We start from the raw sequence: 24,819 nt of genomic DNA on the forward strand, positions 1-24,819 counted from the left end.
GCGATTTGTTGACTTTCCGGACCTACCCAACACCATAAACGTTATAACTACCTATATATGCCTATATATATTGTGATGTGTTGACTTGAAGTGGTTGAGATAAATTTGCATACGTAATGAAGGGAAAGAGGGACATGTCGTCATTAGTTCGTGGTCAGTCCACCATGTTGTTTATAATGTAAAGACCGAAAATTAGTATCAATGGTTTCACGTGGAATTATCAATAACCAATCAAAAATCAGTAGGTTTTACTAGTAATAACGTGTCTAACCAATCCAGTCTCTGTCCTCGGAGAATGTAGGAGTTACCTCTCTTTAAACAAAACGAGAAACAACTTGCCTGCTTAGAGACAGTCTGCAACCGAAATGACCGAGCACAGGGATATGCCAATTAGTTACAGATTATATAATCATGGACCCACCAGAGTGCCTTAAGGCCATTTTAGACGTTTTAGAGGTCTAGATCAAAAAATGATAAAAATCATACTCTACACGGTACTGTAAGTATGTCCAATAATAATTTAATTTTTGTTTCACTTATGGAATAAAGCGATAGGCCCACGTTCAAATCAAGTTTTGATCTTATATATATATATATATATATATGAATATCTACATTGTAAGAACTTATATAAGTAATTACTTTTCTGTCAGTAAATCATTGATAGGCAGTTTGCCCAGGTTGTCGGGACAGACAGTTTCACGAACATTACATAACTTTAAAATTACCTAGGAAAGCATAGAAGTTTAGAAAAAAACTTTATAAATACTGATTTATACATGGCATTCTTGTATCGTTTTCAGTAAAAGACCAAATACATCGATAAGGCAATCAATTAAAAAAACATAATTTATTAAACAATCAAATAATTGTGATGTACATAAATAAATAAAGAAAGCACGTCATCTAAAATAGCACTATATAACAACATATAACAAAGAGATACTTGGTATAATTTGGTGTCAACACTCAGTCTTGTATCGTGTGCGCCCTTCTACTTGCATTGTGTCATTTCCGGCTTAAATGTCATTTTATAGTCTGTCATTTAATCTATCATTTTCTTGTTCCATAGTAAGAAAGCCTTAAATGTCTATATGCAGTTGAGATGGGTTTTTATGGACGACGAGACAATGCTCTTTTCCTTTCTCCTACAGCCCAGGACTTGGATCTTGACCGGAAGTGACGTAGATCACCGCAGTGACCCGGATGAATCATTGGCTTGTATTCCATAGGCTGGCACAGAGTCTTAAAAATAAAAGTTCTATATAGACAAAGATAGATAAAGAGATAGAATGAAAGATTTTAGAGCATACACAACTAAAAAATAATTAACCATAACTTGATCAGTTCCACGTGTTGACGTGTTCTCTATTTTTTCTTAGCCGAGAGAAAAAGGTACGAGATAGATTGTGCATTTTCTTCACAATATAATGAAATCAATTTTCTGCATTACACTGTAAATTGTTCATTACCTTGTCTGTGTGGTAGAACTTCTTATAGCCGCCGTCAAGTAAGTAAATCTCGGGGAAGGTCAAGGTCGGGTAGCTAGCCTCGTTTTGAGCACGGTCCTGGGTCCTTAAGAATCGCATCCTGTTGAAAATACAAGATTACATTATAAAGTGATATAATATAAAGTCGGATTGATATTTGACACCAAATAAACTAAATGACAAAGTAATATAATTGGACACGAAAATTGCATTACAAATTTTAGTATAAATGGAAAACGACATCTAGAAAATGGTTGAGTCTATTGTAGCATAATTTGATACATTATTCGGAAGAGTGGTTGGGAAAATATTCCAAAAATTGGATACTTTTCGATAGGTTTTATTCAAACTTTTACATCAGTTCACTAACTTACATTCTAGGTCCTCTCTCAGATGAAAATTCACAGTGGAAAATAATAATGTCCCTCTTTCCGGTGACGTCACGCACATGCGTGTCGTGAAGCAGCTGCTTGACCTGGTCACGTGTGTATCTATTCTCTGCATCCTGATGGAAAAATAAACATTATTTATTAGATTCATTTACACTAATTGTTGATTTTGATTATTTTTGCAAGGCTTGAACTGAAATTTTTAGAGACTGGGAATTCCTTGTGTCTATTTATAGCCAGATCACCGGATTTGCAATGTCAACCTCTGAACAGGTGTTCATCGGTTACATGTTGACATTGCAATTTGTCAAGACCTGTTCGAGCGTTCTAGACCAATCAGAAAACTGCAAAATTCACAGTCATATAACAAAAAGCAATACACCAAATTTAATTGAAATCGGACAATAAATAACAAAGTTATCGAGCGGAAACCATTTATCTATCTGTTTTGACGATTTTAAAGTCCTGTATCGCTTGCAAATATTGATGGATTTTGACCATTATTGAAATCATCCGAGATCTTATTGATAAAAAGCAATTTATAAAATTTGGTTGAAATTGTACAATAAATATTTAAGTTATTGAGCGGAAACCACGTATTTATCTGTTTTGACGATTTTAAAGTCCCATAACTCTTGCAAATATTGACGGATTTTGTCCATTATCGAACTCATTGATATAAAGCAACATACCAAAGGTTGAAATCGGAAAATAAATAATTAAGTTATCGCACGGAAACCGTTTCCCGGACGCCGACGACGCCGACACCGACACCGACATATGTGATACCTAAATGTCGCCCTTGCGTTGCAGGCGACACACACAATAAAACTGTTTACCATATCTCTTTATAAGTAAAAAATATAAATCATTTTTATAAAACTGGAAAAGTTTTGCTTTGATTTATACACACCTTGATGTGACCTCCTTCAAACTCGTAAGGGTATCGACAGTCGACGATCCTGTAAGAACTGATGGCGTCATCATAAGCTCCGGTCAGTAAATCGGTCATCTGTATGAAAAGGAAATGAATATAATCGTACATGTATTTACAATTTACTTATTAAATGACAAAATCAAATACAGATATTTTGATTTATTTCTAACAAAATGTTCTAAAATTTATCTAGTCTAATAGATAGATAATATAGAAATCTAGAATCTATGCAGGAACTCAAACATGGCAACACCTGATTTGAATACCATATTTATAATTGTTATTCTTAATTTCTTTGATCTATAAAGTACCGAAACTTTTTGGTATAAAGAATAATGTTTTTAATTTTTTCCCCTTTTTTGCGAGGGGGAGGGGAGGTCTGATAACAATCTTATCCTTACCGTATCAGCAGAAATAGATTTGAGGTCCTGATGTTTGCCCCGGATGGTCGGCAGACAAAACGTGTCTGTCCCGTCCCCAATCAAATCCTCCTCCTCTACCAAACGGTTGACAGCATCCTTCACGTCAGCTGGTGATACTTGACCTTCCTGTGAAATCAATACACGGGTAAGTTTGATAGAATTATTTTGGAATCTCAGTAGATTGTTTTCGACCTTGGGTAGGAATTGCAATTTTAACATGTATTGAATATGATATATTACTTTAAAGTGTTTCTTTTCTTTTTAATATTTGCGATAATTTTCATTTTTTTTATGTTATCTTTTTACAAGTTTTTGGAAATATGAATTGATTCAGTAAAATATCAAGTCCTAACTTGTTCAAAGATAGTATTAGCGACCTATCGCAGTAGTAAGTTTTAATCCTTTCCATTTGATAAATTGCCCTATTCTATAGTTTACCTCATACAGCATCGTCCTCCTCTTAGGCGAGGGGGCAGCAGAGTCATCATCGCGATGACGCTTGCCTGAGAAGATGGAACGCTTGACACCGACATGGTTAGCACTGCGAGTCTGAAAAAAAAGAAGCTCTCAAAATATTACCAGGAGAAATAATAATCTGGTTACACATTATCTATATTCATTCATCTGAAAGCATTAGGTTAGATGATAATAAACATTTCTAGTTGTTTGTTAAATCAAAACATATAATAAAAGAATCTTTTGGACATATATTTTCACATAAAATTATCAAAGTTATACGTATTTAAAAAAAAATGAACTGTAGGTCTACTTACATTTGGCGAAGGGGAGGCGAACACGTTACCAAAATCTAGCCGGGTTGTGACCTTGACATCGGCTGATGGGTTCTGTAACATATCAATTATCTTAATGTTAACTTCTGTTTTGTATGTTAAACATTGTAAATCCAATAAAACGCTTATTGGGCAAACCTGAAGAGATATTGTGGAATTCAATGAAAATAAACACAATGATCAGATTTAAGAGAAAAAAAATTGAAGATACATGATCTACGGTGGCTGATTTATGCCATTTTGTCTTTTCGTCTTTTCGCCCCGAAAAGACGAAAATTAAATATCTTAATTCTCGTCTTTTCGTCTTTTCGCCCCGAAAAGACGAAAATTAACAAATTTAAATTTCGTCTTTTCGCGGCGAAAAGACGAAAAGTCAAACACGAAAAGACGAAAGTGAAGCACGCTAATTAGCGCCTTTAATTTTCGTCTTTTCGCCTTCAAAAATCTCGTCTTTTCGCCCCAACAAGACGACAACTAACAAACCTTAATTTTCGTCTTTTCGCCACGAAAAGACGAAAATTAACAAACCTTAAATTTCGTCTTTTCGTCTTTTCGCCTTTTCGCCCCGAAAAAATACAAATTACAGATATACTTTGTCATCTATCATATACGACGAAGATTATAACGTAATTTCTAATGTACAATTATGATGAAGACCATGTCATATGTATGTAGTCAAAATGTCTTTTCAAATAATACACATGTACAGTACATTGTACCTACTGATTGACTGTTCTAATTAACTGTATTTGAGCAATTTCTTGGTACAAGTCCTTCCTTTAAACTCAAAGTCTTCACGAGTTGTCTTTCATAAATTATTTTGTTAACAAGTTTATCAGTGGTTCAAACGCTTTCAAATATTACCCGCCGACAACTTTTTTTTTTTAAAGTTGTGTAGGGGAGGCAACTCCTCTAAGTGCTTGTTTAGCATCTTAAGTTCGTTATGATCCTAAATATAAACGGCTATGTTATGATAAGCGTAATTGCTAAAGAGGGCGATTACAACACAAAAAATAAGATATTAATGAATTTTAAAAAATGTATCAATCATGCTAAAGGATTTGCGGAATGATGAATCTGTTTTCGCCGCGAAAAGACGAAATTTAAATTTGTTAAATTTCGTCTTTTCGGGGCGAAAAGACGAAAATTAAGGTTTCTTAATTCTCGTCTTTTCGGGGCGAAAAGACGAAAAGACGAAATGGCACAAATTAGCCACCGTAATGATCAGATGATATTTTGCATAACTTATAAAAACAATACTTAGTTCTCACCGCATTATCATCCATTCCAAGACCCGAATCTTCGTCGTCGAATAACTGACAGAGGTTCCTTTTCACTTCTGGGGTAAGTATGGATGTGACCTCTTCATCGTTAAAGTGAAGGCTGCGACACGGGGTCAAGGTCAATGTGGAAGTCATTACCTGATTAAATAAGAATCAGTTATTTCTTTATACACGTGTAAATACATTATCGATAACCATGGTATGGTATAAGTAGATTTCTTTCAGTAAGTTTTACACGCATGAATACATTCTTGGTAACCATGGTTGTATAAATAGAAACATAAGCCTAAAGATGAATTTTTGTAATGGAAAGCTCTTATAAATCACAAACATTTTTATTTTTCATATTTATTATTTCCTCAGTTCCATTATTCCGTCTTTGCATATTACAGAGTTAGCTTCCTTGTGGGTAGTTGTCGATTGTTACGTCATTATTTTGTGAGCACAATTCACGTCGTTTTCTCAGAAACGTATGACGTTAAGTTCGCAAACATATGACGTCACAATCAAAACCTACCCGCAAGTGAAGATAACTCTGTAATATGCAAATTCGGAATATTAAGTTATAAGCCTTTTTTTTCTTTTCTATTTTCATCATCACCTGTATTATATTCATTTATAAGAATTATTTACTTTTGTCATTTTCGGACATTGGAAAGGATTTGTATAGGCTGTGTCTGTTGTCTAATCCAATTGTTAATACATTTTACTTTATTATATTTATGATCTACATTATAATTTTGTTTAAATCTATTGTATTACCAATAAAATATTTGGAAAATGAAATAAATCACAAACAAATAAATCTAATCTACTTTGCCACAAAGACATAATGATTTTTTTAACTAAATTTAACACAAAACTTGTTTAATTCATTAAAAGGATTTAAAAGTTAGTATCCTTTTAATATATATTGAATTAAGGCTTTTATTTATTTAAACTAGTACCATTGACCAAGCAGGAATAAATATACCTAAAACATTTAAGACACGAAAATTTCATTGTTCAGTTATTATAAAATAAACTTACGAATAAATCCGATGACAACTCCAATAACGTTGAAGACTGGAGAAGAATCTAAATTCCGCTTAAGGTAAATGGACGTCGATTACGATGATGAAGAGTTTCGATGAAAACTTAATATAAGATACGTGTATTTATACGTCGGAAAGAAATCAACATCTGTCTACTTCAACTTGCTCAATGTGTCTGCTCAACTCGCGTGAGACACACCAGACCGGGGCTTGGGGAGGATCTCCTCTCGATCATGGTATTTTGATGTCTCTATTACATTGTTGTTACAGTACCTGTAGATTATCTTGATTACTTCTATAAACATTGTCCTGGACATCAAAAGGTGAATACTTATCACTGCCAGCTGGCGTTTTCTAATAAGGCAAAGCAATAACGGGGAAATATGAAAATTATAAAATTTCTTACGGAAACAGATTTTATCTATTTTTACATTATTCACAAATACCATAGATATGTATGGTATATAACAGATGATTTTATGTAACACATTGTAAATATACCCACAACAGGCTATAAAGCAAGAATATTTTATATTATTTTTTTGCACTACCGATAATGACGATAAATGGGGTTGATGGAGCGTGTAAGAGAGAAATATAAGTATTATGAATGAATTAAAGACATGTGATAATCTTAGCAGAAATTGAAAAACTTATCTTTAAAGCATGTTTTTATTATCATCACATAAATATTATGTACATTAAGTGATAGGGATATTTTTTCTGGTTGATTGATTTAACAGTTTGATCCTGTATTAACTTTTAGCACTATTTGAAATGTGTGAGTGATTGATATCAATTAAGCGGTAATCGATATCACAGGTCGATAATGAAATATCTAATTACTGTAGCGTTACCAGTAATCAATCGTTTAATCAAATAGTTAATTTGATGTCATTTTTAGACAAAGGTGCTAATGAACTAACATTGGGGTTTAAACAGTGGTCATTTTAATGGGCACCGGACTTCAGTTTCTTATAATTTACATGTAATTTTTCGGTGAAACTTATCTCCGATTATTGAAATTGCATACATACACGCCCCGTGATTGGTATTTCCAGGCACCAACTCGAATTACAAATACCTCTGCCACAGAAATTGATATAATTCTTACAAATAATTCCGATCTTATAAACCATAATGAAGTGTTATCTCCCGTATGCAGTAATCACTGTCCAATTATAATACATGTTTCTTTCAAAAGCAGAATGGAATAAAATTAATAATTAATAATATAATTAATATTAATAGATTGGGACTCCATATTTACAAATTATAATAATATAAATGATGCCTACTTTAAACTTATTAACATATTTAATGAAATATCAAACAAGTATATTCCTCATAAATCTATTACTATTTGACCCAATGACAAATCATGGATCACTTCGGAAATAAAAATTCAGCTAAGACAAAAAAATAGGATACATAAAAAAGCTAAAACTACCAATAGAGAACAAGATTGGGTGAATTTTAAATCATTTCGCAATGAAACCATCAGTCTGATTAAAGAAGCTAAAGAAAACTATATCAATAAATTACAAAATGAACTGTCTGATAACTCAACCTCTCCTAAGAAGTGGTGGAATATAGCCAAGTCAATAATCAAAATAAATAACCCTAGCACGATCTCTAACCCTCTGAAAGTTAACGGTAAAATACTTACTCATCCTCTTGATAAAGCTGAAGCGTTTAACAATTATTTTACCAATATCTCCTCAAATATTATTGATACTAATCTTCCAGAATTACCTCCCTTGTGTCCATATGAACTAACTGAAAAAACTGTTATTGAACAAGATATATAAGATCAATTTAACATTTTAAAAACCAATAAACCTGCTGGACCTGATCCTCATCGTTAATATATCCATTAAAATTAATTTTTAATATGACACTATCATTGGAGAAATTTTCAAAACGGCAAATGTTAATGCACTTTACAAAGGTAAATGTGACAAAATGACTTAAATAATTATAGACCAAATGCAATTACATTTATATTTGGTAAAATGTTAGAAAAATTACTTTTAAATATACTTATAATTATATCACAAGATATAACATGATGTACGCTTTGTTTTCTGTGATATAAGTAAGGCATTTGATAGAGTTTGACATTCAGGTCTTTTATATAAATTGCAGAAATATGGTATAAAGGGTAAATTACTAGATTGGTTCAAAGTCTACTTATCTGACAGAAAACGAAGAGTAAATGTTGATGAATATAAATCCAACTTTAAGTCAATAAATGCGGGAGTACCCCAAGGATCGGTTCTTGGCCCCTTTCTATTTTTATTATATATAAATGATATTGCTGATAATATTGCATCTAATATAAAATTATTTGTAATCTCAACATGACTTTCATAAACATAAAATGATTTAGGACTAACATTTAACAGAAAGGGACATGGTCAGAACATATATCAAATATCTATGAAAAGGCATCATCCAGATTCAATATATTAAGAATTCTGAAACATAAACTTGATAGAAAAACTTCAAAAACTTTATATATATCACACATCAGGCCAGTTTTAGAATATGCAGATACGGTTTGGGACAATTGTACAAAAAATGAGTCTGATCTGTTAGAATCTATTCAATCAGAAGCAATGAGAATTATAACTGGTCTAAGAAGAGGTACTTCTCCTCATGTCCTTGAAACACAATTAGAAACATTACAGAATAGACGTCATCAACACAAATTAACACTACTATATAAAATCCTAAACAACTATACACCAGCCTACTTATATGGCATTATACATCCTTACATAAATACTAATAATAACTATACATTTAGAAATGAAAGTTTTTTTAATGTACCACTTTCGAGAACGAACAATTATGATAACAGTTTTTCCCCACCAGGCTATGATACTCTGGAACTCACTTGATCTATCTATCATAAATAGATCACTCTCCATCTCTTTTGTTATATCAATTGTATATTTGTACTTATGGACCGTAAGGTCCACGGAATAAAATGAATTGAATAAATGCTACCTCTATTTTTTCTTTCAAAGGCAAGTTAAAACCAACCTTCCCTTCTTTAACCTCTACCATATTCAAAAATTGTAATCCAAGGAATTTAAATATACTTTTATGTCAATTACGTAATTATGCCAGTGATCTAAACTATGATAAATTTTCTGATCATTTGACTGATGATGGTTCATGTTTGTGTGGTCCTCAAATTGAAAATTCGAAACATTATTTTCTTGACTGTACTTTATTCTCTGATATCAGACACCACATAACTACTACATGTATTTCTAATCTGATAGGTTTTATTAATGTTGAAATTCTTTTATCTGGATTTGATGATTTTTTAGATGTTATTAATGAAATTATTCTAATGCATACAAGTAACTATATCAAAAAACAAAGAGATTTCAAATTTATAAATAATAATATGGAGTGTGTGTGCATGATGGTTTATATTTCGTATACCAGCTCTGAGCTAGCTTCATGTTCTCTTTCTTTTCTAAATTATATGTTAACTTTTATATATTACTTGAATCATGGTTATTTACTTTGTACTATTTATTTTGCTTGTGTTTTCTTTTGTATATATTACCCTTCTTTGACCCGCTTGGGTATTCTATTACATATTTGTTATTTACTTTGTACTATTTATCATGCTTGTATTTTCTTTTGTATATATTACTTTTTTTTGAACCGCTTGGGTATTTTATTACATATTTATTTTGCATATTTATTTTTCCATCAGTTGTATTATATTAAGTTATAAGCCTTTTTTCTTTTCTATTTTCATCATTACCTTTATTATATTTATTTATAAAAATTATCTATTTTTGTCATTTCCGGACATTGGAAAGGATTTGTATTGGCTGTGTCTGTTGTCTAATCCAATTGTTAACACATGTACATTGTACTTTATTAAATTTATGATCTGTATTATAATTTTGTTTATATTTATTGTATTATCAATAAAATATTTTGAAACAGAAATTGGTATTGCTTGATTTTTAAAAAAAAATTGCTTTCCAGGTTTTCATTCGTTATAATTTTCCTATTTTATTCCCAGAAGAAATTAAGGAGATCTTAATCAATTAAGTAAATTCTATTTAATCTGTATTATTTATTTGTGTGTCCATTTTGTAAATACTAACCATAATCCTGATTAAATGGAGTGCGGAGATATTTAGGACATGTTCTGTTGTAATTGTTTTTTTAATGAGAGTGATCTCCCTTGTTGCACCTGTATACAATCCGGAAGTAGAAAATTACAGGTACGATGTTTGTAATATTCTGATGTTATTGTCGTTTTTACGATAATCTTATCTATTGTTTAACATTCCTTTAATCCTTTGTATTGTAAGTGTGTTATATTTCCATGCTTTTGATAGTATTTCACTTCCGATTGTAAGCACAACTCTCTCACCTGTCCACAGGCACTGCACAGGTGTGCTGTTGTGTACTGTATACGTATACATGTCTATCAATCGTTATCATTGTATATTATTTGTCCGTTATCTGTTGTGTCTGAAAGTATAACGCTAAGTACATGCACTACACATGTGACTGGTCGTCAGGTCTGGTCTCTTGATGATCGACCGTTGTCCGACCATTTTACCCCCAAAAATATGTTTCAGATTTTACTAATGTATGGTTACCCTCCATTGATCACGTATTCCCTACATTGTCTGACAACAATATACTTCAATGTAAGGTACATTTTATATATATAATTTACGTACCTTCATTAATGTATTTCCAAGATAACACGTATTCATGACTGTGTGCATGTATCTATGCAAGGACTCCTCATTTATGTCCTTGATATATGGTGATATAAGGAGTTCGGAACATACTTATTATAGCTATAAACCTAGTAAAAATGGCAGCACGAAGAAAAGAACATCTCGTATTTGTTTACCAAGGAATTGATCGAGTTTTATGAGTTAGGTTCTATGATACAATGTATATGTATGTATCTATATATGTAGACATTTGTGGCTGGACTTATTTTATTTTCTTAAATCCTTTGGTGATTTTTTGTATATGTACAGTACATGCTTGACTCTTTAAACATATGAAGCAATTGAATCTTCAATCTATAATCTGCAATTTGAGATAAAATCATAATATGGACTAAGTTGTTAATCCAATAATATAACTGTCAATTTTCAGTCTTATCATGATAAGTAAAGTGTCCTATTTAGATCATATATACGCGCAAGGGGACTATATGGTTACAAGATATTGGAGATGTTTAGCGATGATTTAAATAATAACCACTATGTTCTGAAATTCTATAATTCCGTATGCAGATATAATATTAACATAATGCATTTGTTTTTGTATAGATGTGGTTGTTATATTGATGAATTGATTAACTTTGGTTCTAGCTAAAGAAAAAATGTCCAAAATATTTTGCAAATATATTTTCTTTTGTATTCAAGGGAATCAAATATTATCATGAATAATTTGAGTATGATTTATTTTCAGGTACATTGTGGTACAAGTGTATACAGTATTGAGGTTATTTCTAAGATTAATGACTCTTTTAACATCATGTAAAAATCAGGCTATTTCAATGAACTTAAATTATATACGAAGTTAAACCAAAAAACCGTTTCTCTAAAACACATCTGATTTCGTTCTTCCATAGTCATGTAGTCTTGTCGACAATGCCAACATGAGTATTGGAAATCTGTCGGGACCAACATAAAATGGCGGATTTATGGATAAATTACACGACAGTGGCTGTTCCTACTACCACAGGTAATTCTACAACTATTGCCCATTATTATTTCATTAATTTCCTTCAATATCGAAGAGTTTATAGAAAACAATTAGAGTGTATTAATACTGGTGTAGGCTAATTTGGGGGCGATAAAAACACGAGAGTAGACGCCTAATTTTGCTAAGAGAGAATTTTTGTTTCCTTGTGGTTGGGTGGTTGGTTAGTTTAGCGCACTATTAAAAGTCATGGTCATTCAAGGACGACCTCTCGTGCACAAACAGCATATGGTGCATCCATATAGACTATATTCTTAGAGGAATTGCTCCATACAAGCATGGTTATCATAAAAAGCGAAATCCAATCCGTATGTGAAGCGTATGTCTGTTTTGGGAAACTATACAGTGATTATGGTGTGTCTCCACAGGGGATTAAAACCTAGAGCCTTTCTCACAGCATCCTACATACTCCAGGGGTTCCGATAACTTTCGATGGGGAGATCGTAAGTGATCGGAACTCCTGGAGTATCGAGGATGTCGTCACAGATCGAGGATCCGGAACGTTTTATCATTCCACAGATGTCTTAATAGGAATTTAAAATGTTAAGAATTTAAAAAAAACTTAAATAAATTAACTGCCTTTCTTCATTTAATTATAATTCCTAATGTTATATATCTTGCTTACATGTATCATAGCAACATTCAATAATATTCTGATTTTTCTGTGCAGAATGGGCAGCTTGGTCCGAGTATGAAAGCGAGTACGACCGCGCGACCCGGGCCGGAGGTGTTGTTGGTCCGATCGTCGGCTCAGTTGTCGTCATCATTTTCGTCATATCTGTCTTCTGTTTCACATCACACATGCGAAAAAGACGACAGGAAATGCTGGCATATGAAGCTCGATGTCGCAACAGGCAAAGGCAAGGTAAGAGCCCACTTAAACGCAACACAACAACTCAAACAACACAACACTATACCGTAAATAAAATAAAACACTTATAGGTATAATTTGGTTCACATGGTCACAATCTGGACAGATTTCAGCAGGATATTTTTCACCTAAAAAAAATTCCTGAAAAATCTTCATTGAACGTTCATGGAATTGGAGCCTGGTTACAAGCATGTGTTAATATTCTATTTTTTAGACCCAAAATTATCAATGAACACATATAGAAAAGGGCACTAAATCAATGGTAACATAGAGGTGTCTACATAATAAGTCAAGATCTATCAGAGTTACTTCCCTTAGGTTTGTTTTCAGCAATCTAAATCATTTCCTATTATAATGAACCTCGGAACAACGGAATAGGACTGAAAGAGGTAGCTGATGGATCTTAATATTGTTTAGTAAAATGAAATCGATACAAACAATGTTCATTTTATGGAAGCATTTGTTGTGAAATGGTTATTTGATATTTTGTTCTGCAGGTGACCGGACTGTTTTGGTAGACCGTTGGTTGGGAAATACTTGGCAAGTTCCTGTGGGCCATTCCCATAGTCCTGATTGGACAGGGGAAGAGGAAAACGGGGGATACGTCAACCGAGTCATGCAGGATTTACCTCCCCCTTATTCACCACCATACCAGTCCGAATTAAAGGATGGGGATTTACCACCGTCCTACGCCGACGCTGTCGTCATGAGTGGTTCTGATGCTGAGCGTGACAACGTCACGCGATCATGTAATGGAAATGACAATAACTATGACGACGATTACGTCACGCGATCATGTGATGAAAATGTCAATAACTATGACAACGATTCCGTCACGACACCATATGATGAATATGACGATAACAATGATGGTGACTACGACACGAGATCATATAATGAAAGTGACGTCAGTTATGACGTTAATTACAATACTTACGACACTGACAACACAACAGAATACAGTGTCGGAGAAAGCACCAATAATAGTGACGTAAACGGCATGGATCCTCCTCCATATGATGCCCATGAAACAGGAAGTGGCCACCATGATAATGACGTCACAACCGATCATGTGTGAAACAAATAGGGTATAGCTGAAACCGTTGATGGTATATTGAAATATGCAACAGATATCAATTATGATAAAACCATTATACAGAGTAAATATGCATTGTATACACATATACACATGAAAAGGATGTACACATGTAAGCTATTGACAAGAGTTATAATCGGTATAGTCTATGAAGAAGTAGAAAATAGGAAAATGCCATATTAAACAACTATACAATCTGGTTAAAATACAGATCCTTACTATTACTACATTTGATAAGAGAATTTGACAACATCCCAATAGGGGTCACGTTCTGGCGACCTTTGGAAATGGCCAATCAAATTGCTGCTACCAGACGAAACCGTTTGAAAAAGCTGTCAGAATTATTTTTGGGTACGTAGTCATCCCGCCCGAAGAGCACATGGAATCTAAATGTATATAATATACTGGGACGAAATCACCTCTGTTGAACGGAGTAGTGACAAGTATATATGCATTTTAATCAGATTGACAACTATACGGAGGTCATCTCTTCCGATGTGGATGGACTATGACAATGGCTTTAAAAGAATGTTATTCAGACAATGGTATTAGGATCTCAACACTGTTTGTATCTCAGTCCCATATAATGTATATATGTAGATATTTTGTACTTTAATTATAATCAAGCAATAATGTGCCTTTTATGTAGAGCTAAGAATTCATAGAAGAGATTTTATATTTTTATATCAATAAGGAAATTTTATTTTTGGTAACTAATATCATTCTTGTTCAATAAGCTGTGTCATAAAATAGCTACTGGAACATGGACACATAGAATGTGTTTTCCTGACAGAACGGCATGTAAGGTCTGAGAATATATCGTAAGTTAGTTGGCAACTACAAATTTATCATTTACAGTGTGATGAGTAGATTGAATAGAATAACATCGTTGAATCTGCGCGCGAGTGTGTGTTAAAAATCATACACAAAAACCAAACCAAAACACCACAGTCCGAATGTAACTGATATGAAACAACTGATGTTCCCTATATATTTGTCTTTATTTTTTAATGGTGCTATAAGAGAGTGCACGGTGTCTGACAATTTCAACGCGCTGCCGTTTGATTTTTAGGTAATATGGAGAGTCTGAATCTTTGCAGAGAATTAAAAAAAAAAAACAAAAAAAAAACCGAAAATCTAACCTTCACACCCATCAACCAATCAAATGAATGATAGCTATTAAATATCGGATTTGTTCTAGTATAACTGATCTACGACGGACTATGTATAAGATATATACTCTGGTTGGCATGTCAACAATATATGTTATTGCTATAAAAAGAACGCCATAACGGTTTGTTTGAATGCACTATTTCAATGAGTAATATGAAAACTAATCTTATAATCTCTACAAATATCTATTGTTAAATGTACCTAATGGTTATGATTAAATCCTAATCAAAATTAATTTTTTGAATGGTGATTGATGGAAACAAACGTTATTTTGTATGTAAATAATTCTACCCATGTCATCGTCCCGATCCGTTACATATATTTTGTTTAAACAATTTCATATGTAACAAAACAGTAATGCATGTAATATACTGTAAACCGCTTTGCTTCCGCGATATCCCCATTTTCTCGATATCCACATTTTCGCACATTTTTGTGATGTTCATATTTTCTCGATATTCACATTTTTGCGATATTCACATTTTCTCGATATTCACATTTTCGCGTTATTTGCATGAGTGCTCGAACACGAATTCAAATGTTTCACGAATTATTGTAAACGCGTATGAATGCGTTATTATCGGTAGGAACCCTCGGACGCGAATTTATGTATTCGCAACTATGTTCAAGATATCGTAGACGCGAATTTTTTGTTTACACGACAATAAATTGGTTAACAGTATGTAAAATATTTAAGTTTCTCATCCATTTGATGGAAGAGCTATATGTTGGTTTGGATAACATTTTTATTTGGGATTGTTTTTATATATCGAGTTCATTTTAGTTAGAATAAGAATTTATTTTAATTATTGTTATTCATGATATGTAATGCTAACTGCTGGCCAACGTAGAAAAGGATCATTAAAGAGATATATGTAAGTTGTTATATGCGGAGACATGAATAAAACGCTGTTAAAACAACGTGTTGTTAAGTTCTAACCAACTGTTTACAAAGATTTTGGGCCAATACGAGAAAAATGAATCAACATGCTCAAACATGTCACAGACCAACCAACATTGAGAGTTCCGCTATGCCAAAGAGACACAACACAAACCTATCACCATATACAAATAACCCTAACCGTTGTCAGGACGCTTTTTGTTTTTCAATTAACGCCATATTAATAGCCAAGGTTTGTTTGTTTGTTTGATTAATTAACGTCCTATTAACAGCTGTGGTCATGTAAGGACGGCCTCCCATGTATGCTGTGTGTTGCGTGTATGTTGTAGTAGGTGCGTGTTTCGGGAGACTGCGGTATATTCATGTTGTGTCTTCTTGTATAGTGGAACTTTTGCCCTTTTTATAGTGCTATATCACTGAAGCATGCCGCCGAAGACACCAAGCAACACACCCCACCCGGTCACATTATACTGACAACGGGCGAACCAGTCGTCCCACTCCCTTTTTGCTGAGCGCTAAGCAGGAGCAGAAACTACCACTTTTACAGACTTTGGTGTGTCTCGGCCAGGGGACAGAACCCAGAGCATGTAAGGACAGCCTACCATGCATGTTATGTGTTGCTCATATAAAGTGCGATGTACGTGGTTTGGGAGACTGCGGTATATTCGTATTGTGTCTTGTATAGTGGAACTCTTTCTTTTTAAGGTGCCATATTACTGAAGCATGCTGTCGAAGACACCACGCAACACACCCCACCCGGTCACATTATACTGACAACGGGCGGACCAGTTTTCCTTCTCCCTGTACGCTGAACGCTATGGAGAAGATGAAACGGAATCTTTTATAGACTATGGTGTGTCTCGCCCAGGGAACAGAACCCAGAGCCTATCTCATAGGAGCGAGCGCTCAACAGAAGGCCAAAAGTAAGGCGGTGTCAGACGTTAGGAAGAAGAAAGTTAGGTAGGAAGAAGAGAAAAGATACGGTCCTAAATTTAGTCGCCTTTTACGATGATGCAATAGGGGCAGCAGGTTGAGGTTCATGTTAGAAGAACACGTTCAAAAGATAAAGAACGCTGTAATGTAGCTTATAGACTGTTATACCACTCTGTTTAACGATCTCTTCCCCATTTTGTAGTACTATCCCACTTAAGCAAAATGTAAAATAAGCAGAACAGCTACCCTTCTAGGTCTTATACCTTCATATTATTAAAATCTATTATTTTTGTTTATTCACAGCAAAATATTGCAACTCAGATTACATTTCTACATTTCAATAAGCTTTATATATATACTTGATTCAGTCTCTTTCTTATCATATTTGGTGCAAGTGTAGGTTAGTGTCTAGACAAGTGTTAGTTATTTTCCTTGTCAAGGAATCTTTTGTTTCTATGTAAATGAGTATGGCTTGTCCACTCTTACCTTCCTGAGAACCCCTATTGACTAGGGGGCCAAATTAAAAATAGTTGTAATTAGATTATGTGCAAGAACCAATCATGGCAGGTATAATGCACAACGTCAGACATACAGATGCAACTTCCCTAATTGTGTAGCGTCAGTTTGGATGAAATTGTCGGAACAGATGCTTTTATAGTTCACTTCAGAGTTAAACAATTGGGGGGCTCTCATGATTTAATACAAAAGAAATGAATCATTCGTTTGGAATCTATCCCTATTCGGATTATCATACATATGTAAGATTTGCAATCAAAATCCTTTTGTTTCTTTAACATGATTATCTCATCACAGCTCAGATGACCTCCAGTCCCCACATAGGCTCGGGTACCTTCGGTACACATTTAGTAGGGGATCTTTCCACCATAGACTCTGGGACCTCCGGTCCCTACTTTAGATAGGGAACCTCTGGTTTACTCTGTGACAACCGGTCACCACATAGGCTAGTGATTAGTATAGGTTAGAAATAGTTTGAAATGTTCCAAGAAACCTTAACTTTATCACTTGAGTCTTGTTACATAAGCAGCCCCCAAGAGAGCCAAAGAAAATATATGTTGGGTAATTATATAAAATTAGTATTTTAGGTTAAGTACAGCAGGTGAGGTATGCAAGTGGTGTGCAGGAACCTATATATTATGTGTTATAATTTGTTAGAGTAGCAATTTAACCCCTTTTATCTAAATTCAGTTTTTGTGGTGTATAAATAGAAGGTTGAAAACAATACTACTTGCACAGGTTCCCTTGGCTCTGTTTTGGTTCGCATAATTTATAGATAACTCAACAACGTTAAATTTATTTGGCGGTAAGAGCATTTATCAACTTAATGCCAATACTAGATAATAATTTTGTTTCATAGTATTACACATAACATGTAGTATATTCCTAAATTTTTTATAACAAAACCAAAAGATGGGGAAAAACAATTACACAACACCACAATCTTGAGTACATATACCAGTGCTCACGTGTCCCCATCCAATCATATTGTATTGACAATAGACGACCAGCCATCTCATCCTTCTATATAATGGTACTTGGCATTATGGGACCCACCAATTATTGAAGAGTGTTATGTGGTGTTTCCACTGAACAAAATCAAGACTTCCTCAGGGGGGCCAACGTCCATCACAAAGTCAGATGTGAGGGGTTGTCAAGTGAGTATAGAAAAGACATAATCCAGATTAAGTCGCCTTTTTCGGTGTTGTTTCGGCAGGTTAATTGTGTAGTTACAGAACAGAAGTGCAACGGAAGCATGGCATGCGCACTGACATCTGAAGTCTTTTTTATTTTTCATCTATCAAAAATAGGCTTCTTCCACCATAGCATTGCAATTTTATAATCTTCATAACAACATTCCCCTTTTCAAAGTTGATTTGTACATTTTTATGACAAGAAAGGTCAGCATTGGATTTGATTACGTGCTCTTCGATTTTGCTCTTCTCTTGTTCGACTTACCGAACATTGTACGGCCTTGCAAAATAATTCAGTTAGGAAGAAGATAAAAGATAAGATCCCAATTTTAGTCGCCCGGTGCAATAGGGGAAGAAGTACGTTTCTCTTTGAAATTAAATGATAAAATTGGCACTTTGAATAAAAAATATTCAAATCAGAATAATCAATATATTTTTTCTTGGAATATACATGAATTTCAATATAATTATAGACAACACGACTCTAGATAGTTGATATACCAGTCGGATATGTTGTTGCATGTGACAGATTTGATACCACTCTGGGATCCAAGATGTACTACATTTGCATTCAAGCTGGAAGCAATATGGTATTATTTACCCGTTATAATATAAACCCCTTATGATTAGCATGAGTCGTTTGCCGATTTTAGTAGCTGAAATCCATTAAATCACTGAAAAGATCTATGGTATACGGGAACGATGACATTTAATGTTTATATAAGAAAATATCTGTTGGTCCTCTGCGTTAACATATTGCAATGTCAAATTTCACGTCGTGTACAATCTAAAATCTGTGTTTTTATCAATACGCCGTCCGTACTACTATCACGCCATAGGAACATGGAGCAGCTTGATTACACTATGTACAAATCATCGTTTGTCTTTTTAGAGACCTTTACATTATCCGGATAATATAACTACGACCTTTAGTGAAAAGAATGGCTGCAGAAACATCAAATGTTCTTTAAACATTTAAAGTTTCAGATGTATAGAAAATACATGGTTAGTATCTTACAATACAAGGTTTATTTTGGTGCGAGATCTAGGAAAGCCGAGATGACGATTCTTCTCGGTTTTCCGTGTCGACCACCAAAATAAAACTTGTACTGTAAGATGCTAACTGTGTACATGTATTCTGTTTATCCTGCAACCATTATGACAGTTAAAACGAAAGCAGATTTCCAGTTATTTACTTGGTTTCGGTCGAAGCGAGGCACTTCTTTGATGCGGAGGTAAAGATTGATTCACAAAACCGAATGAAAGAGTACTCCTTTTTACTGCCGTTGGAAATAAATAAGCGCATTCGCAAACAGTATCCATGATTCTATTCAGTGTGTAATATCACTGAAACAAAACGAAAATGCTCAAAAAACAATAAATACCCATTAAAGAATCACTTTACAATACATACCTTTGCCATGAGCCAAGAAAAAGACGACACCGCCATACGAGCTTTTCGTCATCGTAAAAATTACTTCATTCCGATGAATGTGATGTCACGTTTTAGCGGTACTGAATGACGTTTCATTCACCGGAAAGTTCAAGTTCTGGGTCAAGTTAGAAAAAGTTCCGTCAGATATGGAACAAATTCACGTGATCGTATTGACGGATAAAGCACAAGTTTATCCGGCAGTAGTTATCGGTCAGTATGTGTGACAATTGCAAGATAAATCTATTTATTGTCGAAAATTTGATTATTTACAATGTTGACTTTTTGTTTTATTTATAAAACCACTTGTATTTTGAATGAAAGTGAAAGCTGTTCTGTAAATGTATGCCTGACATTCAATATGTTGTCAAAGATGTTAGACTTAGAAAACATATTTGATTTATATAAATCGTGTGTTACGTAACAATTGTTCACGGTTTACGATATACCGGAAATATTCATTTCCCCGTAAGAAACTATTAATGTACTTTTACGCTAGTACAATATTATGTAAAATATAACGTCCGCCCATTTGACGAAGACACCATTTCAAATTTCGTTGTGAGTTTTTTTTTCCGTAATATCAGGGATTGTCTTGATAACGTCCCCGTTCAAACGTCATTGAATACATGCGTGGTACCGCCACCTGTACACTGTCAGTGGAGACACTTCACTACTTAGAGGGCGTGGCTTTACACCGATAGAATCTCGGCACGCGCCACCATTCCATGCATAGTCCAGTCGTTAAACCACAAAGATCCATCGTCTCGTGCCATTTAAAAAGCATACTTGTGTTTTCTAATACAAAACAAACAAAACTTTAATCTACTTAGACTCTGTTTGCCATCAGGCGTAGGAACGTGAAGTGTGTAGAATACGGAAACGGAAGTTATGTCCGTGGTACGTGCTTGGATCTCCAGACATTTAAAAACTAATTTTATTCTTTTAATCTTTTTAAATATTTGATTAATGATCTAGGAACAATTGACGTTTTCTGTCAGTCTTGTAACCCATTTCACTTCTACTTGTTACTACTCTGACCCACAGTGAGTTGATTAGTATGATACAACATCAATATCACCGAATTCAGGCGAACAGACAGACAGGCGAACAGACAAATTTATTGTCACGGTATACTGCCACTGGAAACTAGTTTAAAATAGTCTATGATGTTTCAATACATACAATGTGATGAAAAATACAAGAATTAATTCAGAAAGACTGTTTGTATAAAAGCAAAAAATGCATGGATTTATAATGAGGTGAGAAAAAAACCGTGAATGAAGAATATTTATGTCAATTGATTGTAGCTTCAAGAAGTGTAGATATCTAGTTTCAAAAGGGTCAGTATTACACAGGATTTATTCGGTCGGCGTAGTTAATGAAATGTTGGTTAATGGTCAAATAAGATGACAGTTTCAGCTGATAAGCACAGCATAATTGATTCCTATTATAGAAAATTCCAATGGCCTCATGCATCAAAAATGGTCGCTAAGCTGAACAAAAACGAATATCCTAATGAAATTCCATCATCGTAACGATTCTAACTTAAGTATGATTTTAACTTTTTTTTGTGAATGGAAAAAGATGAAATGCACGTTTTGGTTGTCCTTGGATGTGTCCTTGAAATAATCTGTAGATTTAAATGCACGCATTGCTACGAGAGAAGATTACCATTTTTGTAGGAAAATACCACATGTATGTTTAATTTGGTCTTTCCGGCCACTTTGAAGACGTCAAACAAAACACAATTAATATCCTTATGATTATAATTGTACCTGGAATCAAGTATCAAAATGTTTGTCATGAGCAACCAGACATTACTTAAACTAAATGTCAGGGTCACCATAACCGATCTCCTCAAAAATGTCAATACAGTTACGACGGAGGATGTTTACATACGAGTACCGGCTGCGGTATTAATTTCTCCTAGTCGTCACTAAAACTGCCCGACACCCCCGCATTGACATTTGCAATGTAACCATGTAACGTTAAGTATACTTCACTTATTCTTTTTCATGTTTTAATAATCAGTTCTCCTGCACTGTGAAACCAATATGTCGATTTTTATATAAATACATACTAGTAATCGACTTTTCAAAACTAATTAAATCATAAGAATATTTTCAGAATTATAGACACGCATTACACATTAAAATGAAATATAAATCAATTGAAATTTAATAAAGTCGTTTTATACAGGAATAGATATATGCTTTTAGTTTATTTTCCCATACTAGCTCTATTATTACACTCTTTCATATGTGGATATGAAGGATAGGGATATTCTACCCGAGGGTCACAAAATGTAGAAAAACACGAGGCTTGCCGAGGGTTTTGCAACATTTTGTGATCCCGAGGGTAGAATATCCCTATCTTTCATATCCATTTATGAAAGAGTATTTTCCTTTCATACCTCGACGTTTTATTGCAATTTTACATTTATAATATCCCGCCATTTTGAAATAAATTCGAAGAAATCCACGACTAAAAGTCAATTTTTCATACATGAAAAAATTACGTGATATTTTCAACAAAAATACCGTTGTTTGCATCTTTTATTGTTAAACCAGTTAAGTTTGTGAAAAAAATGTTAAAATTTTACCGAGGAAATAGAAATTTTGTTAAAGCCGTGACGTCACGAGGCTTTATTGCATGGGTTGCCATGCAATACAGCCTCAGGCGGCAAGAGTGTGTTGCCCTAGACCAGCCAGTATTACACCCGTAGGTATGAAAGAAATATTGGTATGTGTATGTATATCTTCATTGTTTATTTGAATGAAAAATTGTTTAAATTGAATTAAAACCCAAACTATTAGTAGGGAATGACCAACTCCCACATGTTGCTCAGTTTTACGCACACACTTATTATCTTTGAAGACATTCAAATGTCAAATTAATGACCGACTGGACTGATTTATCATGTTTAATCGTCCATTTTTTAATATTTTATTTTGGCGAGTTTCTCTCGGGGAAGCACAAATGATGTTTGTTTTACTCTGTCCATTTCTTGGACATTTTCTTCATTTCTTTTTCAGATATATATGCTAGAGAACACTAAATAGCACATTAAAAATCCCATTCGGTTTCTAGATCCAATGCATCACTTAATCATGCGATCATCATTGTAATTGAGGGACTCATTCCCTTATATAATACCCATTCCCACTACAGCATACTGCCAAACACTCCGAACAACTAATCCAACCGATCCTAGTATAATGACAACAAGAAAAACCAGTCGTCCCACTTCCTTTATGGCGAATGCTAGACAGGAGTATACACCACCGTCTACAGAGTATGGTGTTTCGGCCAAGAAACAGAACTGAACGACTTCAACGAAGCTGAGAACGCTCGCCCTTCTGCTCTACTTAGTTATCAAGACCTTGTTAATGTTTTTCGCTGATTTTTATTCACTGACCTTCACTTTATCGATATTACATATAACATAAGGTACTTGGGATAAGGTCGGTAACTGTTACGACTGATAAACAACCTATGGGATAAAACACATGTTTATGCAAATTTTATGTAAATTTCGTGGAGGAGTGTTGCATCCATCACAACCTTCAGTCAAAATATGCCGTTTTGGTTACCTTTCTCACAACTGTTTTTATCACTTTCCATTGTGAATCTCGTACAAATAATGTATGTTCATAATCTCGAAAAGGTATTCTAGGGTGTTTTTACAAATTCACCTACCGATTGAAGACATTTTCCCTTTCTTAGATGGCTAACTAATTATGCACACCATATAGGGAGTGGGACGACTGGTTTGCCCGTTGTCAGTATCGGGTGGGTTTGCTGTTCGCAGTGTTTGACAATATGCTTTAATGAGAGTGAGTACTATTAAAGAGCAATAGTTTCACTATAACATGGCACGGATATAACCAAAGCATTATTCTGCTTTACTTTATTTTACATGTTTGACTAGTCGTGCACCGTGTTTAGATACTTGTGATAAAAATAGAATAACATTAAGTCCTTAAAATCATATATGACACAACTGCTCGTCATATATTTCAAACAGTAAATTTTGATGAATTCAGCTGGAGAAATCATTCAAAGGCACGGAGAAACATGTATGGTGCTTTACATATATACATGTATACATTACCGGTAGTTACCACATATAATTTATGCACCGTAATAATTTTTGTGTTTTATGCTTTATGAATGTTTCGATAAAAACATATTTGAAGAAGTCACTTTATAATATAATTACTGATATCACTGTAAAAATGTGAAGTTAGTTTGTAGATCACGACTTGTCGTCTTGGTTTGATGGTGTGTTCTCATTTTACTTCACTGTAAATGTTATGATGATCGCCAAAGTTAATTTTGAACATTAATTTGACTTTGTGGAAGTAAAACCCGTGTATTGTAAATATTGTAATTCTCAAAATATTGATAAGTTGTATAGTGAATTGATTTATGAGTATGAAAATTACGACACACCAATAATGTTAAGTTTCATTTAGCCTTTATCGGAAGTTATTGATTTATAATAACCCATTGTTTTATAGGACCAATCTCTGAAAGGTGAATACACTTGTGAGGGCGTGTTCGGTTTACACTAG

At 33.9% G+C, this 24,819-nt stretch overlaps 2 protein-coding genes across 2 annotated transcripts; one reads left to right on the forward strand and one right to left on the reverse strand.

Moving 5' to 3' along the window:
* Positions 1–846: 846 nt before the first annotated feature.
* On the reverse strand, positions 847–6,593 carry LOC138335733 (M-phase inducer phosphatase-like). The gene is made up of 9 exons (XM_069284899.1): positions 6,342–6,593; positions 5,301–5,450; positions 4,012–4,083; positions 3,677–3,787; positions 3,218–3,364; positions 2,793–2,891; positions 1,865–1,995; positions 1,473–1,590; positions 847–1,245 (listed from the first exon to the last, which is right to left on the reverse strand). The coding sequence occupies exons 2-9, from the start codon at positions 5,445–5,447 to the stop codon at positions 1,114–1,116; spliced, it is 957 nt and encodes a 318-aa protein (XP_069141000.1). The 5' UTR covers positions 5,448–5,450; positions 6,342–6,593; the 3' UTR covers positions 847–1,113.
* A 3,948-nt stretch (positions 6,594–10,541) lies between these two features.
* Positions 10,542–16,185, forward strand: LOC138334868 (uncharacterized). The gene is made up of 4 exons (XM_069283673.1): positions 10,542–10,611; positions 11,994–12,106; positions 12,795–12,989; positions 13,493–16,185. Exons 2-4 carry the CDS (start codon positions 12,055–12,057, stop codon positions 14,071–14,073), a joined length of 828 nt encoding a protein of 275 aa, XP_069139774.1. The 5' UTR covers positions 10,542–10,611; positions 11,994–12,054; the 3' UTR covers positions 14,074–16,185.
* Positions 16,186–24,819: the final 8,634 nt, after the last annotated feature.

The sequence above is a fragment of the Argopecten irradians genome, chromosome 11 (assembly GCF_041381155.1).
Source record: "Argopecten irradians isolate NY chromosome 11, Ai_NY, whole genome shotgun sequence".
Taxonomy (NCBI): domain Eukaryota; kingdom Metazoa; phylum Mollusca; class Bivalvia; order Pectinida; family Pectinidae; genus Argopecten; species Argopecten irradians.